At 40.7% G+C, this 22691-nt stretch overlaps 1 protein-coding gene across 9 annotated transcripts in view; it reads right to left on the bottom strand.

The window, feature by feature from the left end:
- tmcc1a (transmembrane and coiled-coil domain family 1a) overlaps positions 1-22691 on the bottom strand; it is a 52021-nt gene that overhangs the window by 5242 nt on the left and 24088 nt on the right. For 8 of the 9 annotated variants that reach the window (XM_042491593.1, XM_042491595.1, XM_042491596.1 and 5 more), the window contains 3 exons: positions 2785-3042; positions 1857-2548; positions 62-197 (listed from right to left, as the gene is read on the bottom strand). In XM_042491593.1, coding sequence (XP_042347527.1) covers positions 62-197; positions 1857-2548; positions 2785-3042 — 1086 coding nt within the window. Of the gene's footprint in view, positions 1-61; positions 198-1856; positions 2549-2784; positions 3043-10185; positions 10608-22691 lie in introns of those variants that run through there. The other variant, XM_042491599.1, reaches the window with a different exon arrangement.

Raw genomic sequence — 22691 nt, 5'->3', positions numbered from 1 at the left:
GTTAATTTATTTCTGACATGTGCAGTGTGTGTTCTTGTGGACGCCAGTCCGACTGACAGACCTGAATGTCTCTGGCTCTCTCATAGGACTGGTAGGCAATCTTCTCCTCCATGCTGGCCAGCTCCTGTTCGAGGTTGAGGATCTCGTTCTGGTGAAGCTCTGTCAGGTCGTTCAGCTGCTCCTCCAGACGTTCACACCTGAACACACACACACACACACACACACACACACACACACACACACACACACACGTGAGAGTCTGGGGCCTAATTAGCTTAAACAAAGAAACACATGCAGGAATTAGCAGATACAGACCCTGAGGGCATCTGACCACAGGGCACCTGACTGAACTGATGACTCGCCCTGACAAGATTAGGGCACGCTTACTCATCTGCTGATCCAACCGGCCAATCAGAGAGCATCAGCAGTATGAGAGTGGCCAATGGGAGATGCCCAGTAGGAGGAGAGGAATCTATACTGGTGTTTATTTTGGCAGCCACATGCAACTGGATGGATAACATACGAGAGAATAGACAGCAGGCACCCAATGTGTATGTTTGTCCAAGTTTGTTTCCTTTTCAACAGATTTTTACTGAATATTTTGGGGTAGGTAAAAGAAACAATATACAGTATGTAATGTGGGGACCATTAGCATTAATTTTTCTAATTAACTGATTATTTCTTTGGTTTATAACATGTCATAAAAATAGAGAATGTGGGAAAATCACTTTTTCCCCGAGCCCAAGGTCATGTCTTTTATATCTAAAGATAATTAATTATCATTATTATATAAGACTATGAATACACTGGAAAAAAATGGAACGAGTAAATTCTTGCATTTTTGCTTAGAAAATGACTTAATTAATTTATTATCAAAATTGTTGATAAGTTTTTTGGTTATGCAAAAGATGGATTCAATCCCAGTGATGCTATTTAGTAACATGACTGATTTATGAATGATTATTCCCAGCGGGTGGGCTTAAAAAAGAGCTCCTTAGTGGTCATTCTGTCCTGTTCTCTATATTATTTTGGTCTTAGAGGACAAACACAGCAGACTGTTCTGGTCCGAGATGGACATTTTAGGGAGAAAAATGCTCGTGTTTCTTTTACTACATAAGCTGCTCACTATATCTCGCCTCTTCCATTGTCCTGCCCTCTTAATCTCTGTGCCCTCTTGTCAGAACACTCTGGAGGAATGTGAGTGTGTTTTTTACGGCCAAATGCCCACAGACAAACCAAAACAGAAAGCTGCACAGAGACGTCTGAGTCTGAGACGAGACATGCAGAGCTGGGACGAGGGCCTGAAATAACGCCAAAGATCTTTGCACTTAGAGGACACTTGTGGTCTGTGCAGGTGTGTCTGTCACTTTTGTGGAGTGTGACACTTAAATGTTCACAGTCTCAAATGACAAAACATTTTCTCATATGCGGTGCTGTGACTAAAAAACATTTTAATATAGAGTTCAGTTCAAAGATTGCCACTCAAAATCTGCATAATGCATGATGTGGCAGTTGCACACACACTTTGAGGCAGCACATAAGCACAGTACCTTTATGTAGGCTTTACATGTTAATGTAGGAGGTCCAGGTCAAGGTTTTGTTTTTATCTACACTGCACTCGCTTTGATAAGCTCTGATGTGCTCTCCAGAGCACGAGCTGGGCGAGTGTTGCCCGTGATGATGTGTCACAGCGAAATGAATGATCAGTATTGTATTCAGGAGGATGTTTCCAAAAAAAGAATATTTCTTCCTGATTACACACTGTAAGCATTTTAGGGGATTTCTTGCGCTAAACAGGAAATGCTTCCAGATTGTTTGATACACAGATTCCCATATGATCTCTTTTCTCTCTGTACCTGAAGCGTTCCTCTTGCAGTGCTTGCATAACAACTGTGTAGTCTCTCTGGTAATGGCTCTTCAAACCATCAAGGCTCTCCTCCAGCCTCGCCTGGCCCTCCCTGAGCTCCTGCACCTCCTGCAGCAGCATGTCCAGGCCGGAGCTCTGGCTCCTCTCAAGTGTGTTGCCCTTGGAACTTGGGGGACCTCCGGGGGCCCCCGTGGTGCTGTTGGCCCCCGCCGAGCCTGATGTAGCACTAGAACAGTCATCCTCACTACCATACTTTGGACTGGGCTGGAGGTGATGCCCAGCACTGCCCAGTGAACGTCCACCAGCCCCTGTCACACCTTCTTCCACTGAGGGGTCGTCAAGAGAGTCTTTAAGCGAGGGGATGTTATCAGCGCTGCCGAATTTGTTGCGAATCAGTGACGCAATCTCCCGGGGTTTGGAGACGACGGCCCCGGCAGCGGAGTGGGTGGCTTGGGAGAAACTGGAGAAACCTCCCTTTACGCTGTCTACCACGCCTTCACTGAAGCCTGTGACTTTAGCTCCGACATCCTTCAGGCCCTGCTGCATGTCCCGCAGAACATCCTTTGGCTGACGTGGAATACCGTTGTGCTCCACCTCCCGCAGCTTCCGGTGGTAGTGCTCCAGTTTCCTTTGCAGCTGCTGGATGGTCTGCGCTGACTTCTGGTTCTTTTTCTCAAAAACCTGACAGCCACAAAACATTTTTCCATTTGTTAGAGTATAAAAATGTAATTGAAATAATCCACTTTAATATATTTAGAAAGTTCCCTCCCAACCCTCAGGGATATACAGAGTGAGCAAACAGGTTTGATGTTAATGCACTAATTGTCACAAGGTATTAAAAATATAAAACAATTAGTCCCCTGGCTTAATCTCTTTTCATTAATGCATTCACAGAGTGCAACAACTCCTCAGTTTACCTGTTTGATGCGTGTGCTTTGCTGTTTGTCGGCATTGTTGGCCAGTTTGAGGTACTCTGCGACGTTGTCGTCCCTGGCTGTTTGCTCGATCTTAATCTGCTCTGTGAGTTTGAGGATTTTCTGCTGCAGCTGTGCGATTGCCTGCTTTGTGCGCTGAGGGTCTGGGGTGCCATCCTCACCTCCTGGGAATGAGCTGTCCACCCCACATGAAACAGCCAGGGGTGTTTGGCCCAGCCCGCTCACCTCCAGCCGGTCGATCTGAGAGTGTGGAGACAAGGAAAAGAAGATTAAGGCAGGTACAGGGTCAGAGGAGGAAAGGGGGATTACAGAGGAAAATAAAAACAGGAAAGAAAAAGTGTGAGTTGCATACTGAGGGCTCTTAGTCATTTTGCTGACACACACTAAAAACCAGAGGCTTCTGCATTTTTTGCAGCCAGTCGCTGGGAAAGAGGGCAAATTGAAACAGTCAAAAAGGCCACTCGCGGTCAGTTTCTCTGAAGAGGAAGATGCAAGATTTAATTTTTCATTCATTTACAAAGAAAAGAAACTGGGAAAAAAAAATCTGCATATCCATACGACACTAATTCCAGGTGTGAATCTGCAGCTCTTTTTACACATCTCTTTTTATGCAAGTTTCTTTTTTTGTTGGTAAAACAGGTGAGGAACAGAATGAAAAGGGTATCAGCCTAATGTCTATTTTTGTGTGTTCACTGTGGGACGATAAAGGACAAGACCGACAGGATATCAAATTTTTGCTCACAACAGTTTCACAGATTAAGAATATACGTCTGCGCTGTTCAGACAGTGACCTGATTTTGTCAACAGGTCACGTAGCATTTGGTTAAAAGTCAGAGATAATATCTAAATTGAGTTTTTCCTGAAAACTAGATCAACTCCACCTGAGAAGATGATGAACCTAGCAGCACCTTCAATCACAGTCGATGTGATTCATTTCCTCAAACGCCTCCAGGGAAGAGCACACTCAACACTGTGAAACTGCTGAAGCTAATCGTGCTTCAGGGAGGGATTTTGATCAAAAATATTCCTCTCATCACTGAGCATGCACACAAAATAAACAGCTGAACCTAACAGCTCACCTTGGGGGCTCAGAAGCCACCCAGAAAGAGAAAAGAGCCAGCGAGGATCAGGGAAAAAGTTGGAGGAGAGGCTCACCAGTGAAAGTTACCTTCCATCACTCAGCCTCTGAGTACATTTATCTTTACCACACCATAACAGGTCAAAACAAAGCACCGGAGGCTCACGTGCATGCTCAACAGCATGACTAATTCATGACAAGCACCAAAGTCAACAACACACACCACAGCGCATCCGGCAGAAAAAAAATCTAGATTTAAGTTTCTCTCTGCCAAATGATATCCTATAAGGGACACCAAAACTAGCCCAATCTAGCTCTCTGAAGTTAGATTCTGTCACAAAAGCGACCTCAACAAGCCCAACATGAAGCTCACCTTCCCATTCGTCAAACGGAGAAACTGTTCCCAGTGCATTTTCCACAAAGTGAAGGCAAACTGTGTATCGTCATCTGTCTTCACACTTTGTTAAAGTTAAACAGCTAAAGCCGCGCCGGTTCCTTAAAGTTTCGCCGGGCGCTCCTGCTGCTTCAACTCGCCGGGCTTGTTGTGAAAGTTGAAGCCACCTGAAACTCCTCAACTGGGCAGAGTGGGAAGTCCCGCCCCCTCCCTACCCTCACAGCTGAGGGATGACGTCACCTTGTGAGCTGCACGGCACGCAGCCGTCAATCATCCAGCCAGAGCAGAAATAGCTGCTCTGTCAGTCAGGGACTTTCTGTTATTTATTTTACTGTAACAGATTAACAGAAGGTAAAAACATTTAGCGACAAGTAAGAACATTACTACTACTACTACTGTATATTTTCTCATTGTTATTCTTGCTTATGTATCTCTTTGTTGTTCATTGCTGTAGCTTTTCACACATTTATATTTTATATTTGTAACTTACAAACTAGTTTTACACATTGCATTGTAGCATAAGGCATAGTTTCATATTTAACACGCTTTACACACTCAGCACATTATCTATATTATAATCTAAATATTCACATATTATTACTAATTGTCTATTACTGTATTTCTTTTATGTTTTTACATAATTATACACTCAGCATACAATATATACTTTATTTTAAATATTTACATACTGTGCTAGTTGTTAACTTTCACTGTATTTCTGTATTTCTATATATTTGTGCTGACACTTCTACTTGCGATAAGTATTTCAGATTCTGATAACCTTAAAAAAACGGTATGTCTAGACTAAAACTGCTATGTCAACAGTGGAATTAGAATAGGACATTTACTCTAGTATAAATTTGAGGCACTTGTACTTGAGCATCATAATTCATCATACTTCTACTCCGCAAGAATTCAGCGGAAAATATACTTTTAACTCCACTAAAATCATTTGGCAGCTGTATTTAAAACTGAAATTTCAGATTAAGATTTTACATACACAATATATGATAAGTTTAAAGCATACCATGCCAGTGTTATCAATAATGTTAGTTTAACATTCAATTCTATAATATTTATAGCAACTTCAATACTTATTTTTTGTAGTATTGATATACCAGCTGTGTTTTCTCATTTTCTCTCATTATTAGTGTTTATGAAAATCCTGCTCCCTGCTATCAACAAAGTTAAGAAAATCATTGTCATGAAATACCTTTATTTTTTTAATAACGTTTTTAAATTTTATATCCTCCATGGTAAAATTTTTCCCCATTGTATCGAAAATTGATATTTTTCAAGGTATTTTATCAAAATCTGAAATTCCAGTATTGTGACAAAACTATCCTGCACTACAGTAGATTAACATATAACCATTCCAAACAGTAAAGTGCTACTTACACAAAATGCATAAATACTTGTCCATACATCTTTTTCTATGGTGTTTTTTGGGATACAGAAAGTGCAACTAGGGAATTGTTATCAGGGAATGTCATTCATACCTGATCTAATTTATGCCACTTTTAAAAACAAACAAATATATAAACCACATGAAAAAATGAGTAACACAAAACCAAACCCTTCAAATACTTGCTGATGTGTATCTCAGACCTGCACCACAAAAAATGAGACAGCGTCTTGGTTGTTATACAGCACACTGGAGAATAATGTGTTAAATAGTAACAAGTAAGGCTGACATTTTTTTTTTGAGGAGAAATCTTATGATCAAGTTGAACCTGAGGCTACAAGGGCAGACTGGAAGTCTGAGCCCTGATGTCAGATGATATCAACTCCCAGTCTCTGTACCAGCCAATAGACAGGAGCTCTAATGGGCAAGAAAAACCAGTCTGACATCCTTAACCACACACACAGACAATGAGGTCAGGTCAGGTTCCTCTGAGTACAAGAAAACACAAGAGATTTGATAAGTCATTAACAATTTTTAGGGTAATTTGGCCTTTGAAAACAGAACAAGGGAGTTTGGCTTTAAAACAAAGTGATTTTGCATCATGTTGATTACTGTTCACAGTGTTAAATAGGAGACGGCCCACATCCATGAGTCAATTTAGCTAACAACTGTTGTGTACAGTAAGTCTAATGATGATCGAATTCTCTTGACGGGCAGCCAAAGCGATCAAATGAATCCGAGAACTAGAGCAGCCTGCTGGTCTGGCACAGTGGAGAACCGAGGGGTGACGTTTCAGAGCGGCACCTGGTCTGTTCTCGGCTATAAACAAAGCGGTATTAATAGCATTATGTACGAATGAGGTGGTCATTTCATGCATGTGTGCACTCTGTGGGGTAAATGTGAAGATTTCCAAGTTTGCTTTGATGACTTCATTATCTGAATAATTAAACATGTGCCCTGCCCTCTGACTTAAAAGATATAGATAAAGGGGGCAAAGGGTGAGTCACACAAACCCTTTGGACTGGAATACCCTGCAATACAGAGCAGATAGAAGTTAAGACAGTGTGATAAGAGGGCCTAGTGATCTGAAGACATTGGCACAGAATGAACACCCTTTCATTCATCATAAAAATCAATGTCAGCAGAGGTTTTTTTGTTACGTATGCGAAGGAACCACACACAGCTGGTCGGTCAGAGGGTTTACAACTCCACACCATCTACAGACAGCTCATAAATTTTCTATGGCTGGTAACTGCTATGACCTCATTTTCATACAGACTCATACATAGCAAAGCAATGCTTCATCCCCAGCGCTCTGATGCAGATAGAGAGTTCCACTTACTGAACGAATTGTCTCTACGATCAGTGTCATCCCCAAATGGTCCGGTTTTTCTGCGACTAATCATGCATGTAATTAAAGATGGTGAGCTGAAGGATTAGGCTAATTTCCCAGGGTTAACAGAGCCAAACATGTTGATGTGGTGAGCTACTGAAGCAAAAAGTGACAGGCACTGCATCACTGAAACTTGTGTAACCTAATGAGGAAAGCTAAATGAGTGTGGGTTTGTAACGGAGGGGGCTGCCTGATCCCACTGTGATTAGACTTTATCAGTAAGAGAGACAAAAGGGGTCTGCACAGACCTGTCCCCCACCCTATGGCTTCTTGCATACAAATACAAGGAGGACCAGGTTGTGCAACAGCCTCTGATCCACGTAAAGCTGGTTAGAGCCGTGAAAGGGCAACCCTGATTTACCTTAGATCCACCAGAGGCCTGGGAAAAAGCCCGGGCCAAACCTTAACACTCAGAACTGTGGCCATACGTCTCAAACAAACAGGCATTTAGAAAGCATTACCACGCTAATGTTGTTAGATATGCATCACGCACAATTAAATACACGCAACAAGAACATCTTGTCCTGCACAGCTCAATTTCTCGCAGCCACACAGATGCCTCACATTCCTGCTTTCTCAATGTAGGTCATAGAGCAGAGAATGGACTGATGCTGTCATTTAAGACACTTTTTGATTCTTTTGGGCAATCTCTCAGTTCTTGTTTTTTTTCTACCCCATCGCTTCAGATATGCCGTCTTCTGAGTTATCTTCTTCTAAGCCTTGTTTAAGGTGTTGGTTGTTTTGTGAGATGACTCAGGTTCAGTAAATGTCGAGATGTTCTGATAGCCATAAAGTGGAAACAAAAACAGTCTTAAGCTTCTTGTCACACACCCTGACCTTGTTTCCATCCTTGACTGCTGATAATTGTTTAAAGATGACACCACATTTCCTCATAATGTGTTTTACACTATGAAAACCATAGCTTTGAATGAATGAATATTCATTTTATCATAATGTCATGCCATCATTTACGTCTTGCCTGCTTGGGCTTACAAGACACCATAAAATAAAAGCTAGCCAGGACCAGAGTCCAGTGTACATGTTAACGAACAGCATTAAAGGAAAGAACTGGGAGCAACAAAAGCATTATAGTCAAATCATCATAGATCACTCACAGAGGCACTTACTGTGCAGCATCAAAAGAAGCCAGAAAAAGTACCAATTAAACAAACTTTCTTGACTTCTCCTCCAGGCTTTTGCAACAAATTTAGAGAACTTAAACACATCAAAATGAAACAACCATTCTAGCTTTTGGAATATTTCATTTTATTCTAATTTGTTGGAATTAGAAATGTATTTAACTGTCATTTTATGTATAATGGCTGCACATAATAACTAAGTAATCATGACCATGACTGTGCCATGCAGGGTGTCAACAGGTATTTAATGTTTTTTAAGACCTTTTTAAGATAATTTTAAATCTATTTAAGATTTTTGGGCAAATCACTTTAATCTTTTATTCAAACACTGCTGTTAAGTTTAATAAAAGTAAGAAGTTGTCCTATATATATGGTTTATATTCAAAACAATCACAGTACTGATCTGTGCTGTGATTGTTTTGAATATAAACATTTCAGTCTTGTTATCCTCTTTCTATTTTCTTTTACACAAAAAACTGTTATGTATTCTGTGGTTAAGGTCGAGTTTTTGCTATTTATATGTGTGAGTGCAAAAGTACATTACCTTGTTAGTTGTTATGCCTCGCATTCCTGTGATGTCTGCTTGTTTTGTGCCAAGATGCAAGGGTAATACTACCAGGATACTGTAACGTCAGGTTTCTCTCAGGAAAATCTGTTCTGCTCTGTTCTGTTCAGCACCTCTCCTGTTACAGCGTTATGTAAAGGCACAGGGCTGATTTGTCACAGAAAATCAGAGTTTTAGCAGCTGTAGACTAGGTGAGCTGGATCTCCAGCCCTGCTTATCTACAGAGTCCAATATCCATGAGTGATGGGACCTTGGATCCATGGTAAGAATCCGAGTTTTTTGGTGTACGCATAGTGCTGTGCATGAATCATTTCTGTGACCCATCCACCTGTAAAAAATCATTTTGAATTTTACAGCTGTCCTCTTTCCATTTATACCGCTTGTATCTCTCTGACCTTATCACTCAGCAGGCATCGAAGCCGATCATCTCTGACTGACTGAACTTCACACTCCTGATTAGTTGGTTTGATCTTTAACCCTGCAGTCAATCAGAAGGCAATTGTCATAGCAACAACATGACATTAGGGATCCTGAAGTCTTTTTTGAACAGATAAAAATGGGTCAGTTTGTGCCTGATGGTGTGCGTTTGAGGTGGAAGAGTAGAGATGAGAATACAGTGAAGTGCTGCAGTGTGGTCCAGCTGCACTCATTAGTTATTTATAGTTAGTTATTTATCATAAATATTAGACATATCTTTGCCATATTTAACACTAAACATTTTTTTTTCAGCCATCCTCTTTTCATTTCCTCATAGTTTCAGTTCCCACACAGGCTCGCCAAATTGAGCGGTGCTGAAATTGACACAAAAGAGGCGGTTTTAATGGAAATCCGCTCTTTGTTTCCTTTAAGGGGCTCCAATATGGCAACAATGAACCCCATTCACCAGATATGGAAAATTACATAACTCCATGTGATCCTGGAAAAGAGGCAGTTTACTCAACACATTCACTCATGAATTAGCACCAAACACAAATTACTAATCATGCACAACAGACACACACACGGCCAATGGCTGCCAGTGAAGGGATTCGGAGGGTGTGAGAAAAGTCCTTCATGTTCACATCCAAAAAAAAAAAAGAAACACATCAGCTGAGAGTGCAGGTCTGAGGAGAAAGCGGGACAAAAAACCCAAAGGCTTTTCTTGGGCCCCTCGATCACAACAAAGACTTTTAAATCCAGATGATTTCAAGACATCATTTTCATGCCAAGATATTGGTCTTCTATAAGCTTTCACAGTATCTTCTTTTAGTTACAAAACACAGGACACACCCATCTTAATAGGTAAGTAGCCATATAATCATCCAATCAGTGTTAGTGAGGGATTCATGACATAGCCTCAAATTGCAAGGAAGTGAATAAAATTAGCCAAAACCTCAACACACACATACTGTTTACAGGTGGAGACTCACGGTGGTGGGAGTAGGCAGTGGAGCGGTGTCAGCAGTTATCAGGTTGAGGATGACCTCCATGGTGGGAAGACGCATGCGCACGGGTGGACTGGAACTTTGTTTGGTCTGTCTATCTGTTTGTGTGTCCCTCAGGAGACGACAAATGCCGGGGGAGAGGGGAGGAGAGCGGCCCTGGGAGGGCACCCATCACTCAGGACACTTCTCCCAAACAAAGTCCACTTGACTCAAAGTCCATGGGACAAAGACTCCACTTGACAACAAGGAAGCAGAGTTTTGAGAATTACAGCCAGCTTGATTGAATATCCAGAATCCATAGAGTGCTCGCTCCCTCCAGCAATGAACCATGACTATTGATAGCTGCTGAGTCTTGGGAGTGTTGTGCTGCTGGTTCACAGAGCAGCCCCTCCTAAAAGCCCATGACCACGCTTCAGTGCCAACACACGCTCCACAGTACACAGCAACCGGCAGAGAGCCTATGGAGCGCACATATATGCGCTTCGATAAGCACGACTCCCACAGACAGCGTGCATTCGTGGGAGAACAAGGACTCCTCTGGAGCAAAGGGTCCGTCTGAGGCGGGTTTGGGGTGACAGAGCCCAGGCGGCTAATCGGATGAAGGCTCGCCGGGATGGATGGAGGCAGGGTTAAAAGAAGGAAGAGTTTACTGTGAAGTTTAAGTGTTCAAAGAGTCCGCCGGGGATAAAATCCTCAGAGGGAGAGAAGAGAGGCAGAGACCCGGAGGACGGATGTGAGGGGAGCGAGGGAGCAGGCAGGAAAAAAAAGAGCCCACCAGGAGCTGTCACTGAGAGGGAGACGGAGCGAGAGAGGGGAAAGGGAAAGAGGGGTTGTGAGAAAGCTTTGTGAAGGGAGGAGGAGGGGGGCTTTTCTTCTGTTGGAGTTTCTAGGCCAGCTCAGCTTCAAAACAGTGGCTAGCTCAGGCAGAAAGAAAAGGAGGAAAATCTTCCACTCCCGCCTTTCAATTATCACACAGTTTGATTGTCGCAGCCAATCAGTTTCCTGAGTGATCACGCTGTAATGAATCACTTTCCGTCGCCTGTAATAAACAGGGCCAGACCAAATGTTTCTGCTGACCAATGACACACACTGAACTGCCTGAACTGTGCTAAAAGTGGCGTGTCTTTTCACATATGTTGTATAACATGAAATACAGATGTGCAAAGGAGGGGAGAGTTTTGTTTTAGTGTGCAGGGAAAGGCTGCACCCAAGAAAAAACCTCAGATTACACAGATTACATGGTCATATGATGAATACAAAGCTGCTATTCAAAACTGTGCATATGTATGCACACATGACCATAGCCTATGACCGCATCACTGCAATACTTATCCGCTGACGAAAGAAGTGCCTGAACACAGCTTTCGTAACATTTTCCTGTAGTTTCAGCATTGTGAACACTTTTCCTGGACTGGTAGGTTAAATAATCAATTATGTTTACAGAAAAAAAGTTAAAGGGCATAATTAACTCTAACTCTAACTAATCAAATGTCATTGTAAAGGACATTAAATCTGAACAGGTAGTACAATGTTAGGTGGAAATTAAATTATCCACTTCAACTGCAATCCAATGGGCATGACACCACTTTCACTGCATTAAAATGCATTAAAATTCACATTCAAACACTCCCACAAACACTATTTTACGAGCTTTGGTACATTGTTCTTCAAGATAAAATCTTTGTGTTTGTGAGCCATCACTTCCAAAAGTGTACAAACCAATTATGGAGGAAAAGCAAAGCAGGGAGCGTAGGGGGTAAGGCAGGACAAGGGCTACTAAAGTCTTCTGTGCAGAAGCCGACAGCAGGGAGGGGGAGAAGCGAGCATGAATACTTGCTTTAATCAGCGAACGGGAGGAGTTAAAGGAGAGAGAGGGTAGGATTTAGGGAAAAGGCTGCTTATATAAGGGCAAACCCAACTTGCTCAGATGCGAGTGCAAGTGTGTGACATGTAGGTTTGACCCCAGTGTTGAATCAAGGGGACACAAGGCAGCAGCAGTTGTTCAAAGTCTGAGCCCAATCCTAAATTGCAAAAGAAAGTCTGTTATACTAAAGCTGCCCATCACTAAAGCCATGTTCCATTTATTTCTCTTCACTCTTTCCATTCACACATATACAGTTCATTTTTAATTTAAAAAATCTGTACCACCATAATCAATAGTAGTACAGTTACTTCTCCTAAAACAAGAAGTAACAGTAGCATCACAAGCTATAACATGACTGCCCAAATTAAAAGTCTGTAGTTTGGGCATCAAACAGTATGTTAATCTTGATGGCCAATCTTTATTAATGTAGAAATTACTTATTCGGGATGCCCAGAGGGTTTGTGGTCAGAACTGAGTCAGGCCAATGGTGCTGAGTCAAGCAGGTGTAAGAGCAGGAACTTGATTCTGCAGCTCCAATGTCCAACCATACTGCACAGACTCTGGCTCCAAACTGTGTCAAAAGATGGCAGTATCCATATCAGGGATACTTTGGCTTAATTTTTGAACTTCTTTTTATACAGTCTTTGGTCTGTTATGATGAGTATAAGTCTAAATTTAAGGGGGACTACTAAAAGCTAAAATTGTCATAAGAGTATTTTTCTTACAGATTGCTTAACTGAAGATCATTAGTCACTTAGGGGAAGTCCACACTGGATCTTCCCACCAAAAGGTTCCTTTCAGGCATGAATGCATTACAAGCATTCCTTTCCCTGCTCTCAGTGTCACTCCAGCCTGAGGTCTGAAGTCCCTTATAGAAGCTATGTGGCCCCCAGCAGCTCCTGTCAGTCCAGGGATACTCAAGCTTTCAGGGTGACTAAGGACATCTTTACACAATCTCTGGTAGCATGCCCTAATAACATACCCCAAATAGCAATGTGGCTTTGCAATTCACAGGGGGGTGAATGGGGGTGACTCATGCCCTGACAAGCAAAAAAAACAAAAACAAAGAAATTACAGGAAAGAAAAAACAGCTGTGGTCTTATGTACTATTTACATTGACAGAATGTTAGGTACTTACTGACTAAGATGGTAATAGAATTCATGGGAAATTGGTTTTCTTCGATGTGTTAATAGAATTAAATTATAAATTGCATTTTCAACTCAAAATGTGATTTCTCAGACACAGTGATCCAATTTGTAGAGTGAGACTTGGGGCTAATATGCACCTTATTACTAATTGCTCAAAGACATATCATTCATTAGATGTCATGTTTTTTTTCTTCTATTCTTCACTTTACAATAGAGTTGAATCTAGACATTTCCTATGGGGACACATCTGGGATCTGAATGGTGTCCCAGTTCCCAGAACAAGTGAGTGAGGGTTGAATTGCACTCTAAATTAAGTTAATTCATAGTGTGTATAATAGATGAGTCTTTATGAGCCACTGTGTGAGGATATTTCTGCAAATGGGTTCAGGAAAAAATACTGGTGAGATCAGTTTGATGAATACATCACATTACAATATTTCTTTCTCTCTGACACACATGCATTTTATGCTCATGTTAAGGGGACACAACCTGCCAGACTGGTGATGTATGGGGCCAATCCAGAGCAGGCATGCTTATCTAGTTATATGACACACCCTTCAGAAGGACTTTAGGCTACAACAGTATCATGTGAGCTATGGTTTAAGAGCTCCTATTGCAATGAACAGGAAAACAGAAAATAAATTATATCCATGCACACATAAAAAGTCTAAAGCAAAGTTAGACAGTATCACACTAAAAGTGATGCTATGGAGACACATTATGCTTTAAGGCTAATAACTGTTTAGCAGATTTTATTTATTTTATTCAGTTTATTGGAAAGTAGAGCTGAAACTGCAGCTGCAACAATCATTTTCATTGTTGGTTTATCTGTCGATTATTTTCTTGATTAATCAATTTGTTTTTTTGGTCTATAAAATGTTCGAAAATTGTGAAAAAAAGTGCGTTTCATGGTCTCAAACAAAAATGGAAATGGAAAATACAAATGCCTTGTTTCGTCCACAACCCAAAGATATTCAGTTTACTGTCAAATAAAAAAACTCAATTTTTAAAACAAACTGATTAATCAATTAACAAATGAGTTGGTGGTTAATTTAATAACTTCAAACGAATCAATTAATTGTTGCAGCTGTATTGGAAATGTTTAAATTTCACAAACTTTATTTTTTCAATGACTATTTTACAGAGACAGTTTGAAATTAAGAGACACAATGAATACATAATTTAGAGAAAGCTTGGCACTTGTTCAGGATGCTTCTGTGAGAATTTGCGAGTCATTTGATTCAATTTCCTGATATTTTTTTTAAATGGTGAAATGTTGTATCAATTAAGTGCGGTGAAACTCATTAAAATTCTGAGGGTTTACACACAGATTTTTTCCTGGTTTCTTGGTTGTTAACAGAGGAACTGTACATTTTTTAATGGACAGTGCTCTGACCCGTGAGTTCACACGTGAAGGAATACAGAACAACTGTGTGGAGATGTTTCCTCAGCCAGCAGATGGAGGCAACAAGATTCTTGTAATACATAATACTAATTGTCATTCGGAGGACAGAGTCTGGTGCTGAACCGAGGCCAGGCAGTTGCTACACTGCCAAAAAGTTTTGGAGGAATCTAAAAGACAAAGGGAAGAGACTGGCTCTGATGTAACTGGACTGGGGTTGGAGAAAGGCCGAACTGAATAATCATGATAAACAGCGAGCCATATAGAGAGTGAGAGTAAAATAATAAAACGCAAATTCAATTAGAGAGATATTGCATTTGGGTCTACACAATGTCATAAGGATTCTTAAAGATTTATTTTACCAATAACTATGCATCTAGAATTAATCAAACCATGGTTTAAGTGTGCCAACACCACAGTCCCCTCCATGTGATCGTAAATTGTGATGGGTTATGGTGTGGCAATGGTTTGGGGGTGTGAGAGGTTACGTAAAGGCAGAAGAGCGAGAGCTTTGTCTGCACGAACTAGGGGTAATTCAAGCCTGAGAGAGAAGAGACAACCATGACTCGGGGCTCAGGCCTTGCAGAACAATACCTTTCCCATAAAAAGAAGCCCCCTGTCCAACCCTGGCTGTCCACTCCTTCCTAAGCTCCAGTATAATCAATGGCCCTATTAGCAGTTACATAAACCACTGGGCACTTTATACACGGGGGCCATAATGAATGCTGAGGTCAGAGAGCGTGAAACATCTCAGCAGCCAACTTCAATACTGGCATTTACAAGAGCCAGGCAGGAAGCAAAACAAACAAACGTCAACAACAACAACCACCCAAATAACTAAGAGTTCTTCAACTCCTTCCTAGATAACGTGAAATAGCATCAGTTCTACGTCAGAAAAGTTTGTCTTTGCCATTAGCGATCATAGTTATCATAGTTATCACTGTGTTTGAAATTTTGGTTCATCCAAATCACAAACACACAAAGAAAACAGACAATTTTCCACTTATGGTATCTGGCAATGCAGAGAGATTTTGGCCAGATTTTGAGACATGGAATGGCTTGCACACTGCAGGGCTCCATTTATCACTTATTTAATGCAACAAAGTGACTTTCCAGGCAAAACTGCTCTTTCTGAGACTGTCTGGAAATGGTTTATGTGATAGATTTTATCCCCCTGAGTACACATTGTGGTCACAACTATTTAAATGAAATCAACAAAGGGATGATTTCTTTGTTTATATCATTTACTTATGTAAAAATTGATATCGTAATTGTATCAGCCCGAAACATCCAGTATTTATTGGGTTATCAGCTCTGGTGTTCTGCCTTCTTTCCGATATTTGCATGAGTATGAATGTGTAGATGATGGTGTGAAGAGACAGCGTGAGTACAACATGAGACAAAGTGTGTATGTACAGCAAAGCAGTGTGTGTATGTGAAGGGAAACAGAGTCGGTATGTGGGCAGAAACAATGTTTGTCCATTGGTGGTGGTTGGTGCTTGATGGAGCTGCTTCTGTTTATACTCAACCCATCCTGGTTATGCAATGTGGAAACAGAAAGGGCACTGGCCCAAAATACGTGAGTTTGTCTGCCTGGGTGCTGTACAATACCCAGAGTACCATGGGACAGTATGCAGAACCCAACATACTGCCAGCCTATTCATACACAGGAAGATTGAGAATGTAGAACAAATAGTCCCGGCTTTTTGGCCCTGAAAGATTATTTGGTCTGGCCCCTTCTCAGTTTTCTTGTTTCCTCCACCCAAACACCATACCACTCATTGTGGCCCCATGTTGACCTCACTACCCACTTTGACGGACTTGGATGGTCTGGGGCTTGAGTACTGTTTGGGAAGTTTTAGCAAGACTTCACTGTGTGAATTAGGCCACTAGGAAGCAGTAGGTTTCATAACAGGGGGACAGATAATGAGGATTGTCATTTTGCTAATAGGAACTTCTCATCAGCGCTTGAAAGCTATTACCTAATGAAAAACTTAGAGGGCATTCTCTCTTTGGCCTATCAGATTATCTAACAATGCAATGAACTGCTTCATGCACTGAGAGTAACTTCCAAAAGTGAGTTTATAATAATCAATCAAGACTAGAGTTGAAACCAGATCAAACTCTATTTTATGTGAAAGCTGAGCTCCTTCAGCCTCATGTCTGATGCAACATATCCACCACACTAAACACAGCTGGTAAAATACCATAAAAAACTGAAACTAGAATGCTACAATAAATGAATAGCAAAACCAGCTACAGTTTCCATCCACAAGGGGGAGCTACAGCTCAAACTATACCACACAATGTGTGTCACCTCTTTTGCTCTTGACTGTGGTACTAGCTTGTCTTTAACTGCACATTTCCTGACAGGTTTCCTGTCAATAACTCTTCTTTTGTATTGCATTCTTTACATTATCTCTCCTCTTACTGACAGACATGCAGCCCGTTCTGTAACATAATTGAGACCTGATCGGCAGTCACATCAAGGCACTCAGGTACTGACAACAGGGATGAGGGAAGGATATGTCAAGGTGATGAACAGAAGACATAGCAAGAGTGAGGGCAGCAAAGGATCTTAGCTCTTGTGGTTATGCAGTATTTCAACACAGGAGATCAGGAGAAGAATCAGAAAAATCATGAAAGATGTGTGTCAATGTCAGCATGCAGCAAAAAGGCTACTGCAAATCTGATTTCAGTGGTCTAGAGGTAATTTTTAAGTGCACCTTTCCGATGGGATATACACAGCGAAAAAAAATGAAAGATTCCTAGGATTCCAACTGGCTGACACACATGAGAATGAGAGAAGACTGTTGGTTATTAGCAGAGACAAAATATGACGGTATTTCCCCAGAGGTTGTGATCAGATTTGAATTGTGTGTGTGCATGTGTGTTCTAAGTGGGTCAGTGGAGCAGAGCTGAGCTCAGCGATCTATAGCCTCATCCATAATTCATCAGAATCACACAAATAATATAGACTGAGCAGGGAGTGGCAGGGATGCAGAGCATGCCCTCTCCGGGTCTGTCTGCCTGTTTTCTCTCTCTCTTCCCTCAGAATGAGCAATTTCCCTTTGAAAACAAACCACTGACCTCTCCGAGTACAGAGAGGAAAACCAAACATTATTTTTCATAAAGGTGCACAGTGGTGTATTTTGACAACACAAGCCAAAGAAGTCATTTTCATACCCAATACTGACAAGTTGCCTCAGTCAAAGCAAACACTGTTGACCAGAGAGATTACCCAAGCCAGAGGACAGTTTCTGAGGAATAGACATATGGGTCAAAGTTGACCAGAACATCCTTTAGTGACTGACTGACCAAATATGTTGAAATCCTCTAACGGCTGAGAAAACAGCAGAGATGCACGTGCATGCACACACTAATGTCCTCTTCTGCACACAAAAACACACCAGCCAAAAGAGGAAGGACCAGCTGCAGGCCAAAAATAAATACACAAAGAATGACCCACAGTGACTCACTGCTGACATGTACATATAAATGCACATGACCTCATGCACATATGAAAATATAAAATATTCATTCAGAATACAAGAGCAGCAACAAAAACATGTTTTAATAACCAGTTAAATTATAAAAGTTTTTAATTCTTTCCTGAAAAAGCGAAGCAGCTGACTGTATGGATGTTTCATTTTAGAAAAGGAAAAGATATTAAAAATGTATTTCCCAAAAGGCAGATTATTAATTAGGGATGATTCATCAGCTGAACATCGGTGTTGGCTGATATCAGCCTTGTTGATTGTCTTTGGTTGATCGATAATAAGATCACATTCACCGATGGCAATGGCTGATTTTTTTAAATGTTTTTTTGTTCTGTCACATCAGTGTTGTGCATGCTAAAAAACAGGGCTTGAAACTAATGGTTTTCTGTCATCCCTGGGCCAAAAGAAAAGGTTTTGGGATTTACAGAGATCTTCAAGATCACTATCGTTGGGTCAGGGGAAGCATCTTGTTTTTATCTCTGATAATGGCACATTATGAACAATAAATCCATGTTGAATTCAGCAGGAGGAGAGCTAGTTAACGTTTGCTGTTAGCAGACGGTGGCTGGAACTGGAGCTGTTTATGGAGGTTGCATTGAATAATATAATGATGTGTTCAAGCTACAGTCAGTAAAAATTAGTATACGGTGAAGGTGAATTAAAATGCTCTGATAATGTGTTCAGCTGTAATCTTCACAAATTTAGCAAGCAACTTGAATAAATGTAGTTGTTTGAAGGAGAATTTTTTCCTTTTTTTCACAGCAATACAGAGCAGATATGAGAGAAAGAATTATAATATTTCATATACATTCATGATTCATTTTTTTAAACACGATTAATCGCAGACTTTCTATAGTTAATCATAATTAATTGCATTTTTTAATCACGTTTTCAATCTTTCACGTTTTCAAATTTATTTGCATTACAAAACAGTTGGGGTGCATTCTGACAAGATAAAGCATTTCTTGCCAGATGTCCTGATTAGGAATCAAATGACTCCAAAAAACTGGGTACCCATAGTGCCCATTTTTATTCAGATATTGTGAGGTGAGAAGTCAAGGGACCTTGTGAAATATCATTACTCTAGCTTTAAAACTCAGCCAGGTACAGCCTCTTAAAGACAGGAATGTCAAAACAACACTTCATGTACAGACCTTAATCGCATTGTGATTAACGTGTTAATGCTCACAGCCCTAGTTATTGTTATTACAATGAAGAGTTATTTGTTTCACAGGTACAAAAAAAATAACTATCAACAAAAATAAAATTTTAAAATGGACCCAAAATTGTTATTGTAAACATCGATATCCGCCCAGAATTTCACAAATCAATGCATCCCTAGTACTTGTCTACATGAAAGAAACCTCTGACTTTTTCTTCTTTCACAATATGTATTAATACATTTAAATGCCCTTGAAAAGTGAACTTGACCGGCACTGGTTCAGACATCTGTCTATTAATAGAAGCAGAGAAGCAGGCAAAGAGCTGCAGCAGACTCCTTCCTCATTCAGACCCAGATTAGAAACCTATAAAACTGGCTGAGAGGGAGGATGGTTTCAGACTCACAGCTCTATCTGTCTCTTTCTTTCTTTCCCCATGACTGCATCCATCCTGCTGATCAACACCCACATACACACACCTTTTATCTGTAAAACATTCCTCCTGCCCATCTTAGTGCTTCCTCTTACACCATCACAGCCACCTTGATGGTTTCACACACAAACTGGCCTGTTATGCATCAATTGTGAAGCTGTAATGTGTGTTAGCCAGTGTGTGTATGTGTGTGTGTTAAGTAACCTAAATGCTTCCTCAATGTTTTGAGTGCTAATAGCAGCCAGCACCGGAAAAGGGCGTTGGCCTATATGTATAATCACATATGAATATTCAGAAGCCTAATTAAACAGGTTGGAGCCACGCTTCAAAGGGGGCACAAACAGTTGGGTAGAGAGTTCAAACACACACAAAGACATGCGCACATAATGCATGCACATGCACGCCTGCACACACAAAAGCTGTGCATCTGATTCAAGGCTACTCCCTGCATTTTACATAGCACAACAAAACATTAACACCGCATCTGTTTATTGTGTTTTGTTCATTTCCTTTGAAGTGGAAGACAGGAGACCCACTGAGGTCTGTTAACTGTCAAGCACACCCTTTCCTTACTGACACTGCCCCAATTCACATCTCTCTTTGTACGTCACTCAGAAGACTTCATTTAAATATGCATCAGAACAGGAACAGGAAATGGCAGTGTGTCTTTAGCACTGAGATATAAGCGACAGGGTGCAATTCAAACATGTTTTCTGTGTAGCTCTGGCATTTAAAAATCTTGACAAAAGAGAAAGCTTAATTACGAGGTTTAGGCCAAACAGTACTAAAGACAAAGTCTAATTTTAGTCTAAGAGCCTGTTATTCCACCAGACAGGCTGATCAGACGGTGATCCTGTGAGCATTCAGCTCATGGATGTATTTTATAGAACTGGATACCAGACTTCAAGATGGCGCCTATTCTAATGAGAGTTTACTTGACAGGCACATAGGCCTTTCTTTGCCAAAACATCACCGGAACCCTTCTTCATTGTAAGCATGTGCAAGTGCTGTTAGGGTTAGACCTTCATCTTGCATGGTTATGGTCTGGAGACAGGACATGAGCAAATTTGGGTTTCCAGTACATATTGGGTAGTGACAATAAAGTTTTTAAGCCTACAGGTTACTTCTGGGGTTACATGGTTCACTGGATATGTACAGTTATGTTAGGGCTAGGACAAATTCCATGCCTTTAACTGCCTGGAAAATAAGAATTTGGGTGCTGGTTGCTACCCTTGTGCCTTCCCTGTGATAACCTTCAAAAGGGTGAAGGCAAGTGCGTCTGAGGTTGCTTAGCAAGTCTACTGCAACATTTAAAGCAATAGATCTGAGGGTGCATAAAATGCAGCACATGTTTGGGCCCTTAATCTATTTTGCTCTGGCACAGCTGGGCTATGTAAACATGTGTATGGCATTTTGGACATGGATGCCTTATTTAGAACTCAACATGGTGCCACAGCTTAGCTTTGGAAAAAGGGTAATTAAATACAAGTGAAGTTAACAGTTACAATTTAATGACTGTGCTTGTGCTAGTGACTTTTCTGATAAAGCTGATGTAAAGAAGAGTAAACTGAGTTTTTGGGATAGGTTATAATTTTGCAAAACAGAGACAGTTTAAGCCATCAAAAAATTGATGTGGTTTTTGCGAACAGATTCAGTCACTGATGTCAAACGATGAGACACCACAGACCTCATCAGTGATCACATAATAAATGACCTAAGAAAACAGTTATGAGGGTAGTTGCGAAATATGGCCTTAAGTGTCATATCAGTAAATTCAGTCATTATGCAACTAATATATACATTAAGTTCAAGAAAAAAAAGGCTGACATAGGATCAGTAAGTATTGCACAAAACTACAGAATTAAAATGTCTTCTAGTACTAAAAAGAGGCTTTGCCTTAGTGTAATTTATTCAGTTTTTACTGCATATTTTTGCACATCCATAAAACGTTAACCTAGCAAGCATTCCCATTACTGAGACACAACATAAATGAGCATAGTTGTGTGCTCACACAGCAGTGACATCATCCAGAATAAATGTCTTTGTAAAAGTTTTACAAAGATCTAACCGCCATGGCTTAAAACTACACTGTTCTAAGAGTAGTTATTGTCAACAGCAGACAGCAGAGGTGATCTGCGGGAACATGGCTTTTTGAGTCATAGTGAATTTTTTCATTGCAATTCCACAGGTGACCACCGGGGAAAATTGAAAGCAAGGCTGAGCGGCAACGCTGTAGCCAGTTCTAAATAATAGATCCATGGTTCAGCTGGGCAAAGCCTCTTTGAACATTACCCTGTTACCATGGAGATGGGAAACCGGCTCCACTGTCTGTACTGGACACAGATGAGAGGGAGGGAGATGAAGAGAGAGAGCTAAAGAAAGGAAGTCTTTGAGACATGAAGAAAGGAAAAGAGTGGAGAAAAAGAAAAAAAAGAGTAGTAGAATTGAAATAAAAACAATAACAAGCAGTGTAGCAGATGGAGGTCTTCCTCAGTGAGGAAAACGCCCTGTTTGATTACAGATCCTCTCACACATGCAAAATGTGTTCAGACAGGTTGCGAATTCAAAGAAAAAAATAAATAAATGGGTGTAAAACAAATGTAAATGGTTCATATAGACTAAATAGTTTGATGATCATCTTTTGAATCATAGGCTGTGGTCTTCAAAGTCACCAAACACCTATACACAGATATGTTAAGGCCTTATACATTGTAAAATTTGGAGCTCTCCAAAGCTCCAAATTTAAATTTAAAGTTCCTTATATGATTTTAGCTTAAAACTATTATGAAAATGAGATAATTGAGATAAAACACTCATTGTATGGCATTTTGGTATGGAATGATGGTCTCATTTGTCTTGTGTTATAAATCCAGTGCACCCCTTTCCTTTATAGCAGAGCGTTGAGTGTTGCCAACTTGGCAACTTTCTGGCTAGATTTAGCAACTTTTCAGACCCTCTGACTTTATTTCTAAAAATAACCCTC

This window comes from Plectropomus leopardus, chromosome 8 (assembly GCF_008729295.1).
Source record: "Plectropomus leopardus isolate mb chromosome 8, YSFRI_Pleo_2.0, whole genome shotgun sequence".
NCBI classification, from domain to species: domain Eukaryota; kingdom Metazoa; phylum Chordata; class Actinopteri; order Perciformes; family Serranidae; genus Plectropomus; species Plectropomus leopardus.
Note: the sequence above shows the minus strand (reverse complement) of the source record. Positions and strands in the feature narration are given on the sequence as shown.